This window comes from Symphalangus syndactylus, chromosome 8, assembly GCF_028878055.3.
Source record: "Symphalangus syndactylus isolate Jambi chromosome 8, NHGRI_mSymSyn1-v2.1_pri, whole genome shotgun sequence".
Classification (NCBI taxonomy): Eukaryota; Metazoa; Chordata; class Mammalia; order Primates; family Hylobatidae; genus Symphalangus; species Symphalangus syndactylus.
The window spans coordinates 142,060,403-142,084,526 of NC_072430.2; the positions used below are offsets into that span (position 1 = coordinate 142,060,403).

Sequence of the window (24,124 nt, forward strand, 5' to 3'; positions counted from 1 at the left end):
ACTAAAAAATGTGTTTGCCTGTAAGATCCCCCATAAGGCATTTGGAAGAGATCTTTTCACGGGGAGGGCGGGAGGATGCTGGGGGGTCTTTTGTGTTTGAGTTTGAAGGGAGCTAACCCAACAGTGTTTTTGAGAAAGCTCACCTTGTCCCTGTTACCTGGAGTCCAAGGCTTCTGCCACTAAGCCTGGCCAAGCATTCGGGTGGGACAGCCCCCACCAAGCCAGGTGTCTGGGGTCTCAGTGTCCTGGATGACTCCATCTGCAAGACCAAGGTGAGTTTCTCCAGGGCCACGAAGCAGCTGCCTGGCTCCGGCAGCTGGGCACATCCAGGGCAGAGGCCGTGCTTCTGGATTGGGGCGTCCTCACCATGCCCCAGCCCAGGCATCTCCCCCAGGCCTTCCTTCTGGAGAGACACCTTATTCGTGCCTGTCCCTTAAAGCCTCAAGTTTGATTGGAGAAGCAGAAGTTGGCATAGACACCTTTGAGCATTCAAGCCCTCGCTGGGCCTGCTGCAGGCATTTCAAGGCATCTTAGCACATAGTTTAATTTAGGACAGAGGCCGAGGAGAGGCACCGCTGGAGCAGCACACCGCACACCACAGGGTGGCTGCACTTCTTGGGTGGTGGGGGTGGGGTGGAGTCAGGTATGATCAATCATCCAAACCAGGGCATTTTTAAGCATAAAAGGAGGCTCTACTGATAACATGCTGCAACAACAGATGTGACTAGGAATGGCCGGTGACATGGGGAGAGCCTATCACCCTATTCTTGGGGGCGCTTCTTCACAGTGATCATGAAGCCCAGCAGCAAATCCCACCTCCCCACATGCACACGGCCAGCCTGGAGCCCACAGAAGGGTCCTCTTGCAGCCGATGGAACTTGGTCCAGCCTCTGGTCCACCCCTACCAGGCTTAGGGATGGAAACGACGCGTAACACCGGAAAAAGCCATGCTGTCAAGCATCTGAGAATCTCAACCCCAGAGGCAGTCTTTAGGGACTGGGGTGGGCTCGGGAAGCTGTATTATTTCAAAGGATGCAGTGTTTCCACAGCTCAGCCCAGAGCTGCTGGAGTTCACAGGGCCCGCCAGAACCTGCCGACTTCAAAATCATCACCACCAAGGGCCAGGAGGTGGCGCTGTGGGGCAACAGAAAACAGAAAACAGCTGCTCGTTGAACTTGGATTCCCAGCAGCTCCCCCCAGCACCCACAGGGGCTGCATTCCTCCCTGCTGGACACCTGTAACTACAACATTAAAACAGGGTGCAAGCAAGGAACACAAAAACTGGGAAAGCTGTGCCTTTAAAAAAAAAAAAAAAAAAAAGGAGAGTAAAAAACCTTAAGGTTAATGTTTTGAAACCTGACCCAGCCAGGGCCTAATGCAGACCTTGTCTAGCTAGTAAGTGGGCTGCTGAGGGTCTTCATTGAGTGAACCTTCAGAGTGCTGCTGTATCACCAAGGCCTTCCATAGAGAACCCGGCAGGCTCTGCAGGAAGCAGCCTTGATGGTGGATGGCCAGGAAAGGAAGGGAAAACCCCTGAACTGTTCGCTGGGCACATGGTCCCCCCATCCCCATGCCTTCCCTCCCAGTGCCTTTCCCCCTTTCCCTCGGTGTTAGCTTTGCCTGAAAGTGCAGACCTCGCCTGACGTCAACACTAGGTTCTTTATGCTCATGTGGTCTTATTTTTGTTTTCTCCTATTAAGAGTGGTCAGAAAATCTCTGTTCCGTGTCAGGAACACAGAAAATCTTTTGGAATCTTTTTTTTTTTTTTAGCATGACTTGATCAGATAAGTAGGATAATGTTACCCAAACCCTTGGCCCAAGTGCAGAGTGACAAAAGGGACCAATACTAAAAGGATCCCTGAGATCCCGGGGTACTTCCTCTTCATGTTCATCGTGGGGGCCAGGGACATCACCCTGCCAGGTGGGTCCCCAGGCCCCAGAAAGCCCATTTCCGCATCCCTGGGTGCAGGGGGAGTTCACGTCTCGGGGTCTCTGCCTGTTGGTTTGGGATGCGTCTCCTCAAGGCACTCACTGTCCAGAGAAAACAAAAATAAAACCAGGTCTGCTCTCTGGCTCTGTCATCTGGGCACGTTTGGAGCCAAAAGCCTTGACCTTCTGAAAGTTCACTGAAAAATCATCACGTAAAAGGCAGATTCATTGGACAAAAGATATATGTGTTTAGCTTGTATACGTGGGAGCCTTCAGAATGCAGACCCACAGATGCAGGGAAATTGTCCATTTTTATGCTTAGGTTCAAGAAAGGGTGGACAGCGTGTAGAAAGAGGATTATATAACAAGGCCGGACCTGCTGCTGATAGGCTGAGTAGGGAACCTAGCAAGGTCTGTCTGCCTGGATTCTTCTTGGCCTTTCTTCCTCCGAGAATGGGGTGGGACACTCTCTGGAATGGGGGTCTTATGACCTAAAGTCAAGCAAGGAAGGTCAGATAATTTCTTTTTTTATTTTTAATGTTTTTTTAGAGATGGGGTTTCACTATGTTGCCCAGGCTGGTTTTGAACTCCTGGGCTCAAGCAGTCCTCCCGCTTCGACCTCCCAAAGTGCTGGGATTGCAAGCATAAGCCACGCATGCCCAGCCAGATAATTTCTTTATGGCTAGTTTTTACACAGAAAAGTAGAGAGAAAGAGTGATATTTGTATGTTTTATGGCTGGCTTTGGGAGAAAGGGATACTGGTTTCTATGTCCTGCTTTGGGGAAGAAGGATTCTAGTTTCTGTGGCTGGCCTTGGGGAAGAATGGGCCTGAGAGACAAGAGGGCAGGAGAAGGTCAGAGGGAAACTTTGCTTCTGAGGCTGAGACCCTCATTTGGGGGTATTGTTTTCTGAGCCCCTACAGCACTGCCAGCCAGGCAGGCATCCACTGAGTGTATAAAAACAGACCTGTCAGAGCTCAGACATGGGCACTTGCAGGCCCTTTAAAACCCTTGACAGCTTTTATCTTTAAGAGAAAGATTTAAGTAAAAAATGTACCAGGCTGCCTCCGCCATCTTTCCTTCCGCCGGGGAAACTGAGGCCCTCTGAGCCCAAGCAGGCGGCCGGTCCCCTGGACTCACCCCAGCATCTTCCCAGACATTCCTAAATAGGCAGCAAAGCGGTGAATGGCAGTGGCAGCTTCAGGCAGGACAGGCAGGGACAGCGTGTGCTTGTCACCTGATCTCAGCTGTTTGTTATAAAGTCCTTCGCTCAGATTTCCAGTGTTGCCAATTGGTTGACTGTTTCTGTCTCTGTATTATAAATGGAAAACTGGACGATGAGACTTAATTTTCCAACGCGTGTAAAAGATCACTGCTGGCTCAGGACAGACCCTGAGAACCCAGAGCCACCCAAAGCCCAGTGGATGGTAGAACTGTAAGCTGGTGCGGACATCACGAAGGAGGGTGTACGGCACTCGGGGGTGGATGAAGGGAGGTGCACAGTGAGGTCTCCATCTCGCAGGAGGCTTCGGAAGATGTGTCGGTGATTGATTCAATACATCCACCGAATGCTCGCCAGGTGCCGGGTCCTGGGCTGTCCTGAGGGTAGGGCTGTGGAAGAGCCAGGCCCTGCTGTCCCCACTTGGGGACAGTCAGCACAGCCGGTCCAGTGAATAGGGACACTTGTGCCTCTGGGACTGAAAACCACAAGGGAGGAGCTTCCTGCAAAGGGGCCCCAGGCCCGAGAGATGAAGATAGGAGCTGCGGGGATCACAGGTGGGCCAGTCAGGGAAATGTCTAGAACAGAAACCACAGGGTCATTTCACAGAAGGAACTGGTTCAAATGCTGTCAACCGAGAATGGGAAAAGGAGATACTGAGGTATCAGAGGTCATAACTGCGGCAGTGCCTGCATCCCCCACAACCACCAGGGGTGCAAGCAAAAGACAGAGGCTGGGATTAATAGAAACAGGCAGCTCCAAGGAGGCCACCCAGGGGTGGGACCCAGCCCTCCAAGGCAAGGGTGCCGCCCGCTGGTGCCCATGTCTCAGGGACCGTGAGGAAGCTGGACCAGCTGTCAGGGTCAAGGGCGTGGTGCTGGAAGCCACAGGAAGGGGAACATTCCTTCTCCTTCCTTTTCCCACTCCCACTCACTGCGGGCTGAGCCCTCACAGAGCAGCAGGCAAGGCAGAGGTGCGGTGTGCAGGGCCAGCTCCCACGTCACAGAGCAGAGAGTGAAGGTGGCTCTGAGGCCACCCCGGGCCCTGCACCTGCAGTCCTACTCCCCTTTGCAGTTGACACTGCACACTCCAATGCACCAATGCCTGCTTGTTCACACCTGTGACCCCTGAGGCACAGAGAGCAAGGGGCAGGCCCCAGGGCAAGGGTGTCCGGGGGCAGCAAGGTCTGGCTGGGCCCAGAGGATCTGACCTCCACAGTGCCAGCTGTGCCCTCAGCAGCCCCTGGAGTAGAAATGTGGATGGTCCACGGGGCCTGCTAGCTCTAAACCCTGGGGTCCCTTTCCTAAATCACTTGCCACAGCCACAGCACAGGCCAAGCCAAGGTGAGTAGGAGAAAGGAGGGAGAGATGGTGGGGCTGTGCTAGGGAGGCCAGGCCCAGGAGCTCAGTGTGAGGAAGGAGCCCTGGGGGGCAGAAAAAGGAGAGGGGGCGTGAGGGCTCAGCCTCACCTCCCTTCCTGCAGTGATGGGGTCAGGCCTGCTGACCAGCAAATGCTATGAGCCTGCAGGTGAAGCCATGTGTTTGGGAGAACATGACTTAGCTCTAGGCCTCATTCACACTCCACAGCTCCAGGGTCTTCCTACTGCCCAATAAGCACGATCCTGCAGACATGGTCAGACCTGTTGGTAACACTGATTGGTAACATTGACAACTGATTGGTAACATTGATGCAGAGTACTGGTTTTTATTCAGACCAGCTGTATGTGATGTTTGGATAGGTATATGAAAGGCCAGCAGAGAGCCTTCCCTGAATGTTTCTCAGTGAGTAGATGGATTGTGGAAGAGGGAGAGATAAATGGATGGATGGTAGGATGGATGGATGGATGGATAGGTGGATGGTTGGATGGATGGATAGGTGGATGGATAGGTGGATGGATGGACAGCTAAGGTGGTAGGTGAGTGGATGGATGAATGGATGGATGGATGGGTAAGTGGATGGGTGGATAGATGGATAGATGTCTGAGTGGATGGATAAATAGATGTCTGAGTAGATGAATGCATTGGTGGGTGGATGGGTAGGCAGCTGGGTAGATGGGTAGATGGATGAAGGAGAAAGGGATGAGTGGTGGGTGGATGGATAGATGAATGGATGGATAGGTAGGAGGAGGGGTGGATGGGTAGGTGAATGAGTGGATAGATGGGTGGGTGCATGCATGGACAGATGGATGGATGGATGGATAAGTAAGTGGATGGGTGGATAGGTAGATGGATGGGCAGATAAGGTGGTAGGTGGGTCAATGGATGGATGGGTGGGTGAGTGGATAGGTAGATGGATGGATGGATAAGTGGATGGGTGGATAGATGGATAGATGTCTGAGTGGATGGTTAAATAGATATCTGAGTGGATTAATGCATTGGTGGGTGGACGGGTAGGCAGCTGGGTGGATAGGTAGATGGATGAAGGAGGGAGGGATGAGTGGTGGGTGGATGGATAGATGAATGGATGGATAGGCAGGTGGAGGGGTAGATGGGTAGATGAATGAGTGGGTAGATGGGTGAATGCGTGGATGGATGGATAAGTAAGTGGATGGATGGATAAGTAAGTGGATGGGTAGATGGATGGATAGATGATGAATGGATGGATACATACATGTCTGGGTGGATGGGCGCATTTGTGGGTGGATGAGTGGGCAGCTGAATGGATGGGTAGGTGAATGAAGGAGAGAGGGATGGGTTGTAGGTGGATCGATGGATGAATAAATGGATAGGTAGCTGGATGGGTAGATGGATAGATGGGCCACTGATTGATTGAGTGGATGGATGGATAAATCGATTGATGGGTGGGTGCGTGGATGAAGGAGGGAGGGGTGGCTGGGTGGGTGAGTGGATGAGCCACTGATTGATTGGGTAGATGGATGTATAGATGGATTGATGATGAGTGGGTGGATGAAGGAGGGATGGAGGGATGGATGGATGGATGGATAGGTGGATAGGTGAATACATGGATGGATGGGCCACTGATTGAGTGGGTGGATGGGTGGATAAATAGATGGGTGGAGGATAGATAGGTGGGTGTGTGGGTGGGTGGATGGATTGATGCATGGATGGATGCATGGATGGATGGGCTGCCTATTGAGTGGGTGGATGAGTGGATAAATGGGTGGGCGGGTAGGTGAATAGATGAATAGATTGATAAATAGACAGGGGTATGGGTAGATTGGTAGATGGGTAGATGGAGGGATACATTGCTGTGTGGATAGGTGGGTGAATGGATGGAGGAGGTAGATGGATGGATTAGTGGATGGATGGGTGGATGCGCTGACAAATGGCTTGCTCCCAGACTGTTTGTCCTTGGGTGGAGTCATGCAGGTATCTATTGCAGCTGGGCCTGAACCAATCTCTGAAGAGAGAAGTGGAGACAGCGACCAGACAGATGAGGACGGAGAACGGGACTCAGAGGCCCAGGCCCAGCCCTTTGGCAGCAAAGTAAGTCATCTCCAGTCACCCCCTCCTCAGCCACCTCAATTCCAGCCCGCAGCTGGAACGTCAGGTTCTGATTTCCTAAAAACCTTGATGGCCCCTCCACAACTCCACTAGTTCCTGCTGCATGAGCACCAAGAATCTGCTGCCCTTTCCCAGGCCTCAGTAGTCTCTGAGATCACTGGGCACCAGGCAGGAGCAGTGCTTCCACCATCAGAAACCTCAAAAGCAATCTGTGGGATGGGCAAAGCCTGCTGCGTGTGTGGCCAGAGTCTGGGGGCACACAGGTGCAGTGAGTGCAGGGGGCTGCTGTAGGACAGGCAGGGGTCCTGGAGGGCTCTCAAGGGTCCTGAGAGCAGCTGCCTTTGCAACTTTCAGAAAAGTAGACCCTCAGGCTGTCCTCTGAGACCTTTTCTCCTCCTGGGTTTTGTTTGTTTGTTTTGTTTTGTTTTGTTTTGCCAACCATGAGCCTTGTGTTTCTGTTTTCACGTATTGTTCAACTTATTTTGGGTGGGCAAGACAAACAAGGTAACCCCTGGGTTTTGGGGTGGGATGCAAGAAGGGGAAGCAGCTGAAAGAAGGGGCTGAGTAGGTGAGCAGGGGTTCAGACTTAGATGCTTGGAGAGAAACGGGCCAGTGACATTCGACATGAACCAGGTCTTTGCGGCTGCTGTGAGGGGAACATCATCACCTTTCGTCTGAGAACATTTGATTCATGCTATTTATGAAGTTCTCAGAATGCTCTCCAGTGCCTGGAATATTCCCTACATGATAGAGCAGTTTAAAGGATCAAAAGAATTATAAGGAAACAGGGGTTTCGAACTAAATTCAGGCTCTTACATCTAAAGAACAAGGAACTATCAGGAGCTTGCCCACCTCTGCCTCACTCAGCCATCACACCCCCCTTATCCGAGGCCCCAGGGACCCTCCCCTCTCCCAGCCCTGGAACGGCTTGTCTGCCCCCCAGGTGGGGCCCCTGGGGCAAGGGCAGGGCTTCAGCTCAGTGTTCCTTCTGCTCAGCCAAGTTTCTGGAGATGCAGATCCCGTGTCCTGGGTGGGATGGGCACCATGAGCACCAACCAGTCCCCCAATCAGCTCCCCCTCCTGGCTCAGTCAGGTTCGTTCCTAGTGGAGGAGGTGGATGTGCTGGGAGAGGAGCCTGCCCCGCCACCCTGGGGGCTGAGTGTGGGGTTGGGGAGGTGCAGGGTGTTTGGTCCTCTCCCTCAAGCTAGCCCTGACTTGAGTCTCGCCCTGTCTTGTGCCTGCTAAGAAAAAGCACCTCCTCTCCGTCCACGACTTCGACTTCGAGGGAGACTCAGATGACTCCACTCAGCCTCAAGGTCACTCCCTGCACCTGTCCTCAGTCCGTGAGGCCAGGGACAGCCCACAGGTCAGTGGGTCCCCATGTCTTTCCTCTGCCACTCCCAGAAACCTAGGTGGCAGGTGCTCAGGCCCCAGGTGAGGGACAGCACTCTGGAAGTAGTGTCTGATGGCCGCACAGTCCCACCCGGCTCCCAAGGCATGACAGGGAAGGGGACCGTTGTGGGAAGACAGGATCCAGAGACCTCACACTCCCCCAAGATTAGCATGTCTGGAAATACTGAGCAGGCAGCTTGGAGAAGCAGGGGGCAATGCAGGGCCCTGAGGCTGGACAGATGAGTTGGGGCCCCGGGATCAGTGCTTGGCACAGAAATAAGGCAGAACCCCTGAGACTCAGGAGGGCAGGACAGAGAAGGGCATCTGAGGTGGAGTCAGGCAGAGCCTGCTGTGATGCCTGCATCTCCATCTTACTGGGAGGGGAACATACACTTTATTGCCCAAACTAGGACAGTCCTGTGATACTGGCAGCTATTAATAATCACACCTAAACACAGGGCATGCGCAGGGGCCGTCCAGGAGAACAGGACATGTGGTCACCTTACTCATTAGCTGTGTGGCCTTTGTCCCTGGAACCTCTTCGAGGTGCTGATTAGTGGTAGTTGCTGGTTGATTATTATTTGTTAGTATTTGTTGCAATTGAAATTACTCAAGATAATAGATTAGATAATTAGGAGTAGGATTAGAAGGGATGGGATAAAAAAAGAGAGAAAGTAGAGTTTCATTAGGCCTTTCTGAGTACATACGGTAATGGAGGCTGAAATTCGGGTTTGTGTAAAGGTCTTTGGTATAGAATTTTCTAGTTAAATTAGGTCTGGAAGTGAAGCCAGATTTTGGCTTGTGAATAGGCTTGAGTTGGGGGTTGTATGGTGAATTGTGGCTGAATAAAATCCTAGTATGTTGGAGAAGTTAAAGATCTGTAATGGGTATTTTAGTTTAAGGTGATTAGTTATGAGATTAAGCTCCATTGCTAGCAAGAAGCCTAAGGTGTTTACACTCAGGGCTGTGAGCTTCAGGCGGAGTGGTATGGTTGCTTGGGGGAATGAAGCAGGAATGACACTGTTGGTGATGAGGAATCTGGCAAATATGCTGCCGATTGTTAGACGCTTAATTGAGTTAATTAGGAAGGGGTTATTTTTGTTAATAGTAACCAGAGTTGTGAATCGAGGTTGTCCTATTAGAGCGGAGAAAATAATATGGGTACTATAGACAGCTGTTAAGGAGGTGGCACTAAGAGTAATAGAAAGGGCTCAGGCGTTGGTGTATGACGGACTTGCAGTATCGATGATGAGGTCTTTGGAGTGAAAGCCTATGAGGGAAAGGCACGCCTGTAAGTGCGAGGCTGCCGATAACAAAGAGGACGAGGTGAGGGGTAGAGTCTTAAATAGCCCTCCTATTTTTCAGGTGTCTTGTTCATCCATCCATCGTTGATGTTATGGATGGACCCTGAACCTATAAATAATATAGCTTTAAAAAAGTCGTGGGTGCAGATGTGAAGGAATGCTAGGTGTGGCTGATTAATGCCAATCATGACTATTATAAGGCCCAGCTGACTTGAGTTAGAGAATGCTACGATTTTTCTGATCTCATTTTGTGTTAGAGCATAGGTTGCTGTGAATAGGGTAGTAACAGCCACCAGACATAATGTAAAGGTTTGGATTGATAGATTATTTTCTATTGAAGGGTAGAAGCAGATGAGCAGGAAAACTCCGGCTACAACTATAGTGCTGGGGTGGAGCAGGGCTGAGACTGGGGTTAGGCCTTCAAACACCTGCTACAACTATAGTGCTTGGGCCTTCTATGAATGGGAGTCAGGGATGGAGGCCAAATTGAGCTGACTTTCCTGCTGCTGCTAAGAGAAAGCTAATTAACGGAAGGGGTTGGAGGTGGGTTCTAGAATAAATATGTGTTGACATTCTCAGTGTTGAGGACAGGAGGAACCATGCTATAGCTAAAATAAAGCCAATATCACTGATGCGGTTGTACTGGACTGCTTGAGGGCTGCTGTATTTGCATCTGCTCAGCCGTACAATCAGCCGATTAGTAAGAGAGACATGATTCCTACACCTTCTCATCCAATAAAGAGCTGAAAGAGGCAGTAACCAGAATTAATATTGTGATGAGGAAAGTAAGTATTTGAAAAATTGATTAATGTTAGGGTCTGAGTTTATATATCATATTGAGAATTCTACAATAGATCGGATAATGAATAGTGCTGCTGGGATAAATATTGTGGAGAGGTGGTCTAGTTGGAAGCTTAGTGAGGGTTTGAGAGTCTGGATTGTCAGTGTGAGACAACGGCTTCTTGGTCTGTGTATATAAACATTGTTGTAGGGATGACCCTAATGATGAAGGCACATGCGATAGATGTTTTTACGTAATTTGGGTATGAACCTTTTTTGCAGGGGTTGGCTAAGGTAACAGTAATTGGTAAGATTAAGGGGATTAGGGCTGTTATAGCAGCAGAATAATTCATGTTTGTTATTTTTATTTGGAGTTGCACCAATGTGTTTGGTTCCTAAGACCAACGTATAACTCTAGTCCTTTAAAAGCTGAGAAAGCCATGTTGTTAGACATAGGGTCATGAGTTAGAAGTTCTTGCATACTTTCTTGGTAGATAAGAAGTTGCAGGCTTCTATTGTTAAGTCCACAATCTAATGTTTTGGTTAAACTATAGCTACAGCATGCAAACCCCATAATAATTTTAGGGTTTAAGGATAATAGAAAGATGGGTGCAGGATGTATAAGTATTAATGTATTTTCTCGTGTAAAGACAGTTTATACCGTTAATATACAAGTGTCCCTCGTTGTGTCATGATTAGCATATATAGGGAGTAAAGGGCTGTAATTAGTATATTAAGTCCTATAAGCATAATAGTGATATTTGATCAGGAGAACGAGGCCATAGTCACAAAGAGTTATCCTGCTAGATTACTGATAGCGGGTAAAGGAAGATTAGTAAGATTTGCTAGAAGTCATCACGAGGCTATTACTGGGAGCAGTGTTTGAAGGCCTCGGGTAAGTAATAGGGTTCGGCCTAGGATTAAAATAGTAACTAGTATAAGGGCTGTGCTAATTATTAGTGTCAGGTGGGTTGCTTGACTAGCTCATGGCAGGGGTAGTAGTAGAGCGGTCTGTAAGTCAAACAGGAGGAATGTGATGGATACTAGGAAGAATTTTATGGAAAAGGGGATGCAGGCAGAGGCTATTGGGTCAAATCCTCATTCATAGGGGCTGGATTTTTCTATATAAATATTAAGTTGTGGGAGCTGAAATGCGGTTATTAGTAGTAATAGGGCTAGTAAGGTGTCGGCTACTAGGGCTAGTGTCAAGTTGATTATTTCCTCTCTACAGGATCATTTCAAGGATGCTATATTAGGGTTTTCTTAGAGGGACAGAACTAATAGAATATATATATAAAGGGGAGTTTATTAAGTATTAACTTACATGATCACGAGGTCCCACAATAGGCTGTCTTCAAGCTGAGGAGCAAGGAGAGCCAGTCGGAGTTCTAAAACTGAAGAACTTGGAGACCGATGTTTGAGGGCAGGAAACATCCAGCACAGAAGAAAGATGTAGGCTGGGAGGCTAGGCCTGTCTTGTCGCTTCACGTTTTTCTGTCTGCTTTATATTCACTGGCAGCTGATTAGATGGTGCCCACTTGATTAAGGCGGGGTGTACCTTCCCCAGCCCACTGACTCAAATGTTAATCTCCTTTGGCAACACCCTCACAGACACAGCCGGGATCAATATTGCATCCCTCAATCCAATCAAGTTGACACTCATTACTAATCATCATAGATGCTATACCTGGAAGGCATGAGACTCACAGGCAGGCAGTGAAGGTAACTATGGGCACAGAGCCAGGACCAGGCCCAAGGCCGGCTTCATAGTGAACTCCTGAACTCCATTCCCAGCATCCCCTGGGCACAGGCAGTGCTGAGCCAGAGCTGGGGTGGGGCTGGGTCCACCCAGGCCAGTCTGAAGACCCCTCCAGGAGGAGGGGGAAGCAGGGTGGGTCCTGGAAGCCAGCAGCCAATTGGTTTCTGGGCCACAGGTCCTGCTCCTACTGGAGGCTGACCTGAGTGTGCATTTCCTCTGGCCTCCACCCCCCACTCACAGTCAAACTGGAAGGGCGCTGTGGCATATTGCTTCTTGAAGCCCTCAGCATCTCCTTTCCTTGGGGACAATGACATAACACAGAGAGCCCTCTGCTGGAGGGATGTCTGGATTACAGCCAAGGAGCTGCCAGGAAGCCCCAACCCACTGTTCTGATCTTCAAAGATTGAGGTGTACGTAGTTAGTAACAGTGCACCCTTCTCCCAAAAATAACTTCCCTGCCCACATCCTCAGGGCTTTGGTCTCTGGGTGAGTCTGAGCCCCTGAGGCTGTGTCAGGAGAGTTTTGGTCCCCTTGTGTCATGCCTGGCCCAGGGTGTCATTGGGAGCCCCAACATTGCACAGACACATGCAACAGGCAGTCAGTAGGCAACAAATAGGCAATACATGCTTTAGGTACAGTCTTTGAAATTAAAGAGAACCAGGTAGCAGGGGCCAGCGCAGATGGGTGTCTGGTGCTGGGTCAGTCAAGTGCCTGGAAAGCCTCAGGGCTTAGATTGAAAGACCCACATTCCAGGCAGCGGCCTCTCCTAGTAAACCCTGCAGAGGTGGCTGACAGCCCCATGTGCTTAGTCCCTCACAGATGAGTCCTGCTCGGAGAAGGCAGCCCCCCACAGGGCTGAGGGCCTGGAGGAGACTGACACTGGGGCCTCTGGGTGCCACTCCCATCCGGAAGAGCAGCGGACCAGCATCTCGCCTTCCGGACACGGCGCCCTGGCTGAGCTCTGCCCGCCTGGAGGCTCCCACGGGATGGCCCTGGGGACCGCTGCTGCACTCGGTAGGTGCCCTTGGCCAGGGTCTTCCTGATGGGCTCGGCATGGGGCAATGGGACACTGAGGAACAACCCCACCACCCTGACCTATGCCGACACACGGGCTGATTTGAAAGGCCCCTTCCTTTGGCGTGATTGTCCAGGATGTGCAGTCCCAGCAAACGCCGTGGACACCTGCCCTCCCCGGGACCGGGATGTGTGCTTCCCTGTAACTCTTGGAACTTCCAGCACAGGAGGTGGCCAGCCCACAGCTCCCTGCTCCCGGCCTCGGGTGGGGACATGCAGGCCTCCCTGAAATGACTAGAACCACTGGTCAACCGGCCAACCATCCTGGTCTGGGCAGGATGGGCATCTGGGCATTGCCGCTGCTGGCCCACCGTCGGTTCAAGGCTGTTGATCAGGAGATCTTTAAGCACTGAGAACCTAAATCTGTTCGGCTTAACTGTCGTCAGTTTTGCTTTGAAATGAAATCCCCAAAGCTCTGTCTTTTCTGGTACCCCGAGGGTGTATGTACCGTGGGTCCAGGAGTTCAGATGTCCCATCAGAGCAGGAGCAAGTAAGATCACAGCAGCAGCCAGCTTCCCCAGCCACGGCGAGTGGCTGCGTGCGGGAAAACTGTCTACTCTCCAGCTTCCCTCTTCATTGTATTGAAGGTGCCGTAATCTCATGCTGACGGGGATCCTGGAGGCTTTGGGAGGAAGGCAGGACTCTACTTTCCCCAAAAAACAATGAATAAATGAATCTACTTTGGCCAAGCCACAGGATGCAGACCTGGACAGCAGTTTTATTTCCTCTGTGATCTCAAGTCCCCTGAGCACGTGGACAGGAGGCAGTCTAGAGGGGAGGCCAGGAGAGACTGCATCGTGCTGGGAGAGCTGCCTCAGAGTCAGGCAGTTCAGAGTTTGGAGCCTCACTCTGCCAGTCTGTTTCACTGATTCTTACACACATTCTTTTTACACATCAACCTCTCAAACGGGGAGTGTCTTACAGTGAATGCGGGAAGAAAGTCTTAGTGAATGTGGTAAGAAAGGGGTGTGCTTGAGACTCACTGGCAGCACTGTCTCTCAGTAGTGCAACATCCAATCTGCAAAGTCTGAGATTCAATGAGATATGCTGTGCTGTTAGAACAAATTGCTTAACCTCATGGTACAAAAGGGGTTAACCAGGTCTAACTCATCCCATTGTCACAGGGATTAAATGAGATGGCTGAACCTGTTGACTGCATAGCAAATTATCACAAACCTCAAATGTGGCTGGAAACAACATGTCTATGATCTCATCATGGAATCTGGTGTTATTTGCAATCTGAAATTGGGAATCATATTACATTTACTTTGCAAACATGCAAAGTATGTCCACTCTTAACCCCCACCCACAATGCCAGGCAGGGTCCTCTTTTTTCCTGAAGATCTTTGTGTGTGGCTGTGGAATCTGCCCCATTCTTACCGTGACTTTGGAACCTCAGCCCTGTAACATGAACATCCTTATGTCTTCATTTTCTTTGAGTCTCATTTTTCTTCATTGGACTAAACACGTCCATCAGCTTTCAGCTTTTCACTCCAAGTAATTCAAACCCACTCTCGCTCTGAAGGGTCGAATGTCATCAGGAACGAGCAGCTGCCCCTGCAGTACTTGGCTGATGTGGACACCTCTGATGAAGACAGCATCCAGGCTCACGTGATGGCCTCCCATCATTCCAAGCGGAGAGGCCGGGCGTCCTCTGAGAGTCAGGTAAGGGGGGCTGGACAGACTTCCGTCTTGTCGTTTCTTCAGGTGGAGTCTTTTTACCTCCACACCAAGTCACTTTAGAGAAATTACAGCTTCTAATACTTTCAAACTACGAAATTGCACAAGCCTACTTAATGGAGATACGTCATCACATATGTTTTGTGGAAGTGAATTCACATAACAGAAAATTAACTGTCTTAGTATGGCCATTCCCCAAAAATTAAAAATAGAGTTTCCATATGATCTAGCAATTCCACTTCTTGGTATACACCCCAAAAAATTGAAAACAAGGACTGAAAAAGATATTTGCATCCCCGTATCCACAGCAGCGTTATTTGTAATAACCAAAAGGTGGAAGTAACCCAAGCGTCCATCGACAGATGAATGGATTAAAAAAATGCAGCATGTTCACAACATGGAATATTATTCACCCCTAAAAAGGAAAGAAATGCTGACACATGCTAGACCATGGATGAACCTTAAGAACATTGTGCTAAGTGAAATAAACCAGTCACTCTGGACAGATACTGTATGGTTCCACTTAATCTGAGGTTCTTAGTCAAATTCATAGAGACAGAAACTAGAATAGTAGTCACCAGGGGCTGGGGTCAGGGGGATGGGGAATTAGTGTTGAATGGGCACACAGTCTCTGATTTGCATGATGAAAGGAGCTCTGGAGATGGACAGTGGTGACAGTTATACAACAATGTGAATATACTTAATACCTTAAAAATGGATAAAAGGGTAAATTTTTGTATGTATTTTATAATTGAAAAAAGTAATATTTTATGGAATTTAGGAGAAAATAATCTTTAGTCTTTCAAAAAATTTGTTTTATTTATTTTTTTTTTATTTTTTTGAGATGGAGTCTCCCTTTGTGGCCCAGGCTGGAGTGTAATGGCACAATCTCGGCTCACTGCAACCTCCGCCTCCCAGCTTCAAGTGATTCTCCCTCCTGAGTAGCTGGGATCACAGGCGCCCGTCACCACGCCCAGCTAATTTTTGTACTTTCAGTAGAGATGGGGTTTCGCCATGCTGACCAGTCTGGTCTCGAACTCTTGACCTCAAGTAATCCTCCTGCCTTGGCCTCCCAAAGTGTTAGGATTACAGGTGTGAGCCACTACCCCCAGCCCCTTAGCAGGCTTTATATAGGCATTAAGAAACTCTGCTCATAATACTTAACACCTGTTAAATTAGTAGAATCACTCACATTGTAGACATTAACTTATGAAATAATTCATCACAAGATTTAAGTTCCGCTCGCTGCATTTAAATGATGAGTCTGTTGAGTCAGCTGATTTCAATTTGAGCAAGTTCATGTCACCAGGAGAAAGGCAATATTGTTTCTTCTGAGAACATCATGACCACTAGGTTCTTTAAGGCAGTGAAAGACACAGGCTATTAATGTCTCTGATAGAGCCTTGACTCCAGCAATGGAATCACAGGATGGGGGGCTGTTCTGTAACTGATGGCTCTTGAGGCACGAAACCCAGAGAAGGGGAAGTGGGGCTGCTCTGAATGGAGACCGGAACCGCAGTTTCGCCAAGGCTGGTCTCAGGCACATCTTCTGGAGCCTGGATGAATGTAGGTCCAGCTCCTTGGGCATGGTGATGCCTGGTACAGAGCCCCTCCTCCCTCCTCCTGGGAGAGCTGGGGAAGGGAATGCCCTGCGGAGCTTCCCTTTGGGCCTGTGGCTCTGGGCTGTCGGGAGGGAGGCTAAGCAAAAGCTGAGCCTTGTCAGGAAAGGCCTGGAAGCAGCGAGGACGCAGGTGGTGCACGGCTGGGGTTCTCAAGGGGCAGGCGAGGTGGGCGGGACATGCGGAAGCTGCTGTTCAGGGTCTAGGGCTTCTCCAGCGCCCTGGCCCTTCGGTGCACAGGATGACCTGAGATGGGGCATCACCCAGCTCTTCAGCCACAGGGCTGCAGATTCCTCTCCCAAGGCGTTGGCCTACACTGTGGCAGTCACTAGACCAGCACTGGCTCACGAGTGGGCAACAAGTAGAAGTGCGCAGTGGGCCCCGGGCTTTTCTGGCCCTCATTCAGCAGGAAATCTGTCCCGTGGCTGTTCTCACGGGGCCAAACCTTCATGTGCATGATAGGTGAGGGGCTCCTCCAACATCCTGTCACTTTGCTTCTGCACCGAGAGAAATGATCTGCCGAAAATGAGCACCTGAATTTCAAAAAGAGCCTTTCTTAGCATGGCAGTATGGGGAATCATAGGGGTTTGGGTTCTAAAATTGGGCTAGTGTCCACGGGGCAGAAGCGTGCAGTTTCTGAATTCAGCATCTCTCCTGAGTCAGTGTCCTCAGCTGACTTTTTTACTGTAGCGTCATCTGGAAGCTTCCTTAACCCTAGGTGGAAGTTTCTCCTGCACCAACTTCCTTGAGGGCCCACTTAGTCTCAAAGAAGCACCCTTGCCCCTGAGCATAGCCAGGCATGAAAGGCCCTGAGAAGGCCCGCATGAAGACTACTCATGGCCACTTCACCCACTGGGGCCCACAATTCCTGAGGCATAGAACTCCTTTTATGTAACAGCAAGCAAGACCCTAGTGCAAGGAAGTGTCCTTTAATTCAGACTAGGGGGTGACTGGCTCGGCCCCTGCAGTTTCTGTGTCCCGAGAGGACTTGGAAGCTGCAGGTGTGCTGAGCTCTGGCAGGGACTCAGAGTAGACCCGGTGCCGCAGCAGTCAAGCTTCCACCACCTGCATTCGCAGGTCTAGTTCTGCAACACGGAACACACACAAGTCGAGCAGAGCCACTTCATTACTTACAGTCAGGCAGCAGTGGAGTCTCAGCTGCAGGTGTCCTATATCATGCGGCAGCTGGGGGATCCCAGAAAGCACTCCTCTCTGAGTCTTATACCCTGGGAAACTGGGATCGCTGGGCCAAAGGATATCCAGTTCTAGAGCCCAGGCTCTAGACAGTCCAGACAGTTCTTCCTTACATCAGGAAGTGGCTTTCTTGACACATTCTACAGTTATTCTGAGAAGAGGGGAAGAGCCGACTCAGCCAAGTCTGTCCGGGGACCTGTGGCTGTAGAGGACAGTGGAGGACTAGGGTGGCCAGGATAGAGACATCTCTGGTGTGGCCAGGATAGAGACCTCCCCAGTGTGGCCAGAGAAGAGACCTCCCCAGTGTGGCCAGGATAGAGACCTCCCCAGTGTGGCCAGCATAGAGACCTCCCCGGTGTGGCCAGGATAGAGACCTCCCCGGTGTGGTCAGGATAGAGACCTCCCCGGTGTGGCCAGGATAGAGACCTCTTGGGTGAGGCCAGCATAGAGACCTCCCAGGGTGGCCAGGTAGAGACCCATGGCAGATCCTTGGCTGGCTGAGCATCTCCTAGTTTCCTAGCCTGAAGACAATGGGATGAAGAGGAGAATCAAGTTGTCTATTTTCAGTAAACCTTTAGACTAGCAACTTTAGTAGCCTTTAGTAAAATACATAGCGTGGTATCCAGCCCCGCTGAAACCAATTATCCTTTATACCTGCTTGGAATTATTCTCTAGTTCATGTTTGTACATCCTGCCTCTGGAATTGTTTCTCTTTATTTATTTCTATTAACTTGTATTTACTTTGTCAACCCTAAATAATGAGATTCAGAAAATATAAATAAGTATTAGTATATCGAGTTTATCAGAACAAAAGCTTGACAGTGGCCACCCAGAAACACAGACTTCAAACAAATGGGGCCCAAAGTTACTAGTGAAGGTTTCACCTATGTAGGAATTTTAGCAGGATCACAACCTTGCGGAGGAACCGTGACCTGGGGCCCTTATCTCCAATCCTGTTTGGTCTTAATTATTTACAGGGAAAAAAAAAAAGGTAGAAGTTTCAGCTGTGAAACATGTCCTCTCAAGACTCAGAATTTAAAGTTCCAGCAGCTTTGTTTGAATTATTTAATGTCACAACCTCAACTAATATTTCACCCAGATTGTTTCCCATGCATCTTTACATGGAGGAAATTAAGCAGCAGAAAGAAGCTCCAAATGCAGCAGCAATCCTGTACTTCACAGAAAACCCAGGCAGACTCTTAGAGGGGCCTTTGTGAAGTGGCTGCCGTGGGACCCCAGGAGGAAGCCCTCTCAATCTGCCCATCAACCCCAAGACTCCCAGCCATGCCCTCAGGGCCTGAGCTTTCTCAGGAGTCGTATTTTACCACAGCTCATCTGAGGGGTCAGGCAGCTGTGCATTGCCTGCCTTTGCATTTGTATGTATAGTCACAGCTTTCCAGATGAGGGGTAATCAGAAAAGACTCACTGTAGATATTGTGCAAGCCCAGACGAGGCCCAAGATGGCACAAGCATGTGGTAGGAAGGAAGTTTCCACAGGGCCGAGATGGGAGATGGGAGAGAACGGCCCTGGCACGCACCCTCCACCCCCTCACTCCCAAGGGCCGGCCCTGGGACCATTCACGTGTGCTCAGGCTACAGACACTGACGGTTTCCCATAAAAGTGTCACCAGTGACATATTTTGTTGGTTTGTTTTAATCCCTGGCCAGTGTCTGTATTGCATTTGTGAATTTTAAACTTTGGTATTGCTGCGAGTTGAAAGCTCGAGGGGTTCATACCTAGTATTCCGTCCATATGTATCTAAGTAACGTGATAATCCTGATGACTGCTGCCCACACAGGGTCAGACACCCACGTCTGAGTGAGGCTACTCTCACCAGAGCAGCTGCTACTGTTGGAGAAATATAATTTTTTAAAAAACCCGAAATCTTTTCATTACCCAGAAAATCTCTCCATAAGGGTAGCAGAGAAAGAAGACAGTTTTATTCTTGAACAAGCATCAAACCAGAATATGGCCCGTGCCCCAGGCAATCTGCTGAGAGATTGCAAAGACGGGAAGGCCTCTCAGCCCTTCTGCAGCCCAGCAGGCCCAGCCCATTCCACACAGTTCTCAGCACAAACCATCACCAGTCCTCACGAGTGAGAGGACCTGATGGCGCCTTTGATCGCAGTGTACGTCCTCACTCTAGCATCATAATCGGGAGACCACTTGTGTTGGCTTTAACCCGAAGAAAAGCAATCTTCTCACACATCTTTAAGATGGGAGCTAGTTTTGCAAACTGGAGAAAGGCACCCACCCACATCAGCCTCCTCACCCTCTCTTGGGGAGTGGGAGCTAGGGTTATCGCCAAGGATGTATCCATTTCAAAAACACAGTTCCTAGGTGGAGTTTTGAGACTGCAGAGAGGCTTTTTAGCCATTTTAAAGATTTATATGTATTTGGAAAAAGCAGAGGAAGAAGCTCTGAAAGACAAGGGGGCAGTGGGAAGTCTCTTCTCTATTTTCTTTCTTTTTTTTTTTTGTCAGTGTCTTGCTCTTGATGCCCAGGCTGGAGTGCAATGGCATGATGTCAGCTCACTGCAACCTCCACCTCCCAGGTTCAAGCGATTCTCCTGCCTCAGCCTCCCAAGTAGCTGGGATTACAGGCATGAGCCACCACCCCTGGCTAATTTTTGTATTTTAGCGTTTCGCCATGTTGGCCAGGCTAGTCTCAAACTCCTGACCTCAGGTGATCTGCCAGCCTCAGCCTCCCAAAGTGCTGGGATTATAGGTGTGAGCCACCGCGCCCGGGCTCTTCCCTATTTTCAGCAGGCAGGGTGAGCGCCTGATTTTTCCAGTGTGTTTGCGTTTGCCCCCACACCACTTGTGCACTCAGGAGCAGCCAAGGAGTTGCTGTATCTGCATGTGGGCTTGCCTAAAAGGGGCCCGGAGCTCCCAAAGCCGGGGTTGCGTCATACTCATTGTGTCCGTTCTGGTCACCTCCTCAGTGAGGGAGCCTGGACACAGCCAGGGCCTTGTAGCAAAGCAGCGTTCAGTCGCCCTGAGTTCACTTCCCACTCTTCCCTGCTGGCCTTTCCCTGGCTCCCTGCCGCCCCCACCCACCTATAGCTCCTACCCACTTCCCACAATCCCAGCCTCCTCCACCCAGCTTCCAGTTTCTCTTCGTGGGCATTTTCCCCTCTCTTCCACTCTGGATGTGACATTTCCCAGTGATGGTGTCAGGCACTGGCTGGGGGGCTGTTGCCCTCTCCTGAGTCCCCAAGCCCACTGCTTCCGGGAGACAGAGGCTGTGTGCTGAGTGCTGCCTCCTCAGGGTATTGATCTCTGCCTCTGCAGATGCTCAACAGGACCAGAGGGTGACTCAGTTACTAGTGGCCACTGAAGGCGTGGGCCGAGGTCTAACCGAAATCCTGGTGTTGACATTTCTCAGCCAATCATGTTCTTTGGGCAGATTTGCCCACTCAAAGCCGTTGGTGCTGTGATGATTCAACTAATTACTAACAAAACAATACAAAAGCATCTTAACACTCCACAGCACCACTTCCCTCTTTTAAAGCCAGGTGAGCCGTAGATGAGATCATGGCAGGAAAGATGCATCTGCTGGGTGAGGAAGAAAACTAGAAAATTGATTTATCATGTCTCAGTCCGGGAGCTAATAGACTTTGGGTGACTCAAGGGTCTGGTGACTCAAGGGATGAGGAAGTTGTACTTCAGGTCCCTTTAGGTTGTCCCCTGAAGTGCCTTGCCTCCTAGCCCACTAGTGACCCCAGGCTTTTGCTAGCTAATGACTGTGAGTTTGATCACTGTGGCATAATTAACTGATGTCTTCCTGTGCTGCTCAGTACCGGCAGTGACAGTGGCTGTCCACAGTAATGACACCATCACAGCCTTCCAGATTCAGCTCCTTGTCCTACTGGACTCGGCTCCTCTCCTGCCGTTTTCACCCTCCCCACTCTCCCCGCTCTTGGTTCTGCTCTAAGATTTTGCTTGGTGTTCCAGAATTCTTGGTGTCCGAAATGGGTTTCACAGTTAACCTTCCCAGGTCATGTCATGGGTGGTAGCCTTAGCGCTCCTTCCACTTCTTGGGAATTTGGTGCTTCTGAGGTGGTGGGTGCCAGTGTCTCGCTGGTGGGAGTGCGCTGGGTCCTCTGCCCACTGTTTCTCTCCTTCTGCTACAGATCTTTGAGCTGAATAAGTGTATTTCAGCTGTGGAATGCCTGCTGACCTACCTGGAGAACACAGTTGTGCCTCCCTTGGCCAAGGTAACACCGGGGGCTGGGCAAAGAGAAAGGGCCCCCACAGCTCCTTAAAGGAGGCTGAGGCGTGACATGAGCTTTTGGGGGAAGAGTTTCTTGAGATTTTGCTGTTTGTAAGCTTAAGTTCTGTGTGCAGTTCTCAGAGAGCCAGGCGGTTCCCACCACATAGCCTGAGTGAAGTCGTCTGTCCCATCCAGGCCTGCCACCACCTCTCATGCCTGGAGCTTGAAGGAGAGAATGTTTGGAGGGCACACGGGTGTAACAGCCTTCCCAGGGGACATAACTGGAGATGGGAGGAAACTTGCTTGGCCCTACAGCCTCTGAGGTCTAGGCACCAAACCAGCGTAGCGTCTCCTTCCGCACCATGTTTGTGAATGTATCATCAGCACAGCCTAGTCTGCTATATGCTGCTATAACAAAATACCACAGACTGGGTAATTTATAATGAGCAGAAATGTATTTTTCTCATGGTTCTCGAGACTGGGAAGTCTAGGATCAAGGGGTGGCATCTGGTGAGGGCCTTCTTGCTGTGTCACCACATGGTACATGGTGACAGAGGGCAGGAGAGACAGAAAGCAAGACAGAGCTGAACTTGCTTTTATAATAACAACCCTGGAATTAATAACAAATTCATTCCTTCAATAATGATATTAATCCATTCATGAAGGCAGAGCCCTCATGACCTAATCACCTCTTGAAGGTCCCACCTCTCAACACTATTGCACTGGGGATTGAGTTCCCAACACATGAACTTTAGGGGACACATTCAAACCACAACAGCACACCAAGACAACCTGATGGGGAGTAAATAAAACAAACCATGGCCTGCTGCAGGAGTGTGTGTGTGCATGTGTGTGTGTGTGCTTTTGTGTCTGAGAGATAGGCAGAGAGACAGCCGGGGTGCAGAGGGAGTGGGGACCCAGTCCTCCATTCTAGCTGAGTCACAGCCACATATCTAGCACCTGGGCACTGAGATAAGGAGATTCAGCAAATATGATTAAGTATTGAGTTTCTTTGAGCACAAAGTTTGAGGATAGCCTTCTGGGCCACACAGACTCCAAAGGAATGGGGTCAGTGCTCCAAAGTGGAGAATTTAAAGTTTCACTTATATAGGCAGAAACAGAGAAGTTTCTCAGTGTTACAGCATTTTCCATACAAGGCCTGTAATTACATTGTAGCAATTCACTAGGTTACAGCTTACTAATTCTGAGGAAGATTGCTTTAACACTCCATGAGTAGGGGAAATGATCTTGAGAGGGGTCTCATCTCTGGCGCCACTTGGTCTTTCCTAATCATCTACAGAGAAAAGCAGAAACTGAAGTTGCATGCCACTTGACTCAAGCCACATAGCCACATTCCTCTCGAGGCTCCCAATCATTTAAAGTTCCAGCAGCTTTAAGTTTGAATGATTTCACTCCACAGGATGCTCCTTGCAGCATCCTAGGTTTGCAGCTGCTCATTTTTCTTGGGGCCAGGGCTCCGGAGAAACAGAAGTGGGTGAAGCTCAGGCTGGGGGCATGAGACCAAGTGGGAAGCAGAGCACACAGGCCCCAAGTTAGACCCCAAGAGCTACCCCTGCACAGGCTCTGACCCCAGCCGGAGTGGAGGGAGACTGAGGCCCAGCCCACATGCCATGTGTCCAGCAGGGACCACAGCTGCCTTTATCTATAAGGGGATGGGTTACTGTGCTCTATGCTTTATGGGTCACTAGAGCCAGGCTGACCATGTGCCATAATTTTATTTAATCCTGCAGTGCCCCTGCAAGGTAGACATTTCTTTCCCTCGTTTATAGACGAGGAAACTGAGGCCCAGGCTCTCATGAGTGAGACTCAGCCCATCACTGGCCGGAGAGCACTGGCTGAAGGCACAGGGAGGTTAGGGAGAGCGTTGCTTCCCACGGGATGCCTCTGGAAGGGCCCTTGCCTGCACTGGAGTCAGAGTGGCCCCAACACAAGCTCCAGCGCCCCATTGCACCCCACGTCCATATCCGGCCATCCAGCCCCCAGGCCCCTGCTGAACATTGACCCAGGTCCCACTCTGGCCTTGGCTCTGCCTCTCAGGTGGACACTGGAGATCTGTCACTCACCTCCTTTACCGCCTTCCTGCCCAACTCCTTCCCCACCCTGCTGACCCCTCAGCAGCACTCAGGACCCGCTGTCCTGTAGTCTGCCCGGCCCTGGCTCCAGCCCACCCAGAAACGGGTTACCCTTGCAGAGGGAAAGGGCGGCCACACTCACTCTGGCTCTTGCTGGTACCTCCTGGCTTTGGCCTTTTGCTCATACAAATCTCAGCCCAGGGACTATTAAGTCAGAAGTAACAGATTCCACATGAGACCTGCACTGCCCACACACTCCCCACGCGGGGACACTGCTTGCAGGAATGGCCCTCTGGGCCGTCAAGGAGCTGGGCCTGAGAAGCAGCCGGGCCCTCCACCTTGAGGGGCTGGATCTGGGGCGGCCAGTGTCCTGTCAGGGGCTCTCAGGGCTTTTGCACCTGG

At 50.3% G+C, this 24,124-nt stretch overlaps 1 protein-coding gene across 5 annotated transcripts in view; it reads left to right on the plus strand.

Annotated features, from left to right (window-relative positions):
• MLPH (melanophilin) overlaps window positions 1-24,124 on the plus strand; it is a 65,487-nt gene that overhangs the window by 24,381 nt on the left and 16,982 nt on the right. The window contains exons 5-9 of one of the 5 annotated variants that reach the window (XM_055291098.1): window positions 6,490-6,593; window positions 7,858-7,977; window positions 12,656-12,860; window positions 14,446-14,585; window positions 21,550-21,633. In XM_055291098.1, the coding sequence (XP_055147073.1) occupies window positions 6,490-6,593; window positions 7,858-7,977; window positions 12,656-12,860; window positions 14,446-14,585; window positions 21,550-21,633 (653 nt within the window). The remainder of the gene's footprint in view (window positions 1-6,489; window positions 6,594-7,857; window positions 7,978-12,655; window positions 12,861-14,445; window positions 14,586-21,549; window positions 21,634-24,124) is intronic. The other 4 variants (XM_055291099.1, XM_055291100.2, XM_055291101.1 and 1 more) reach the window with 4 other exon arrangements.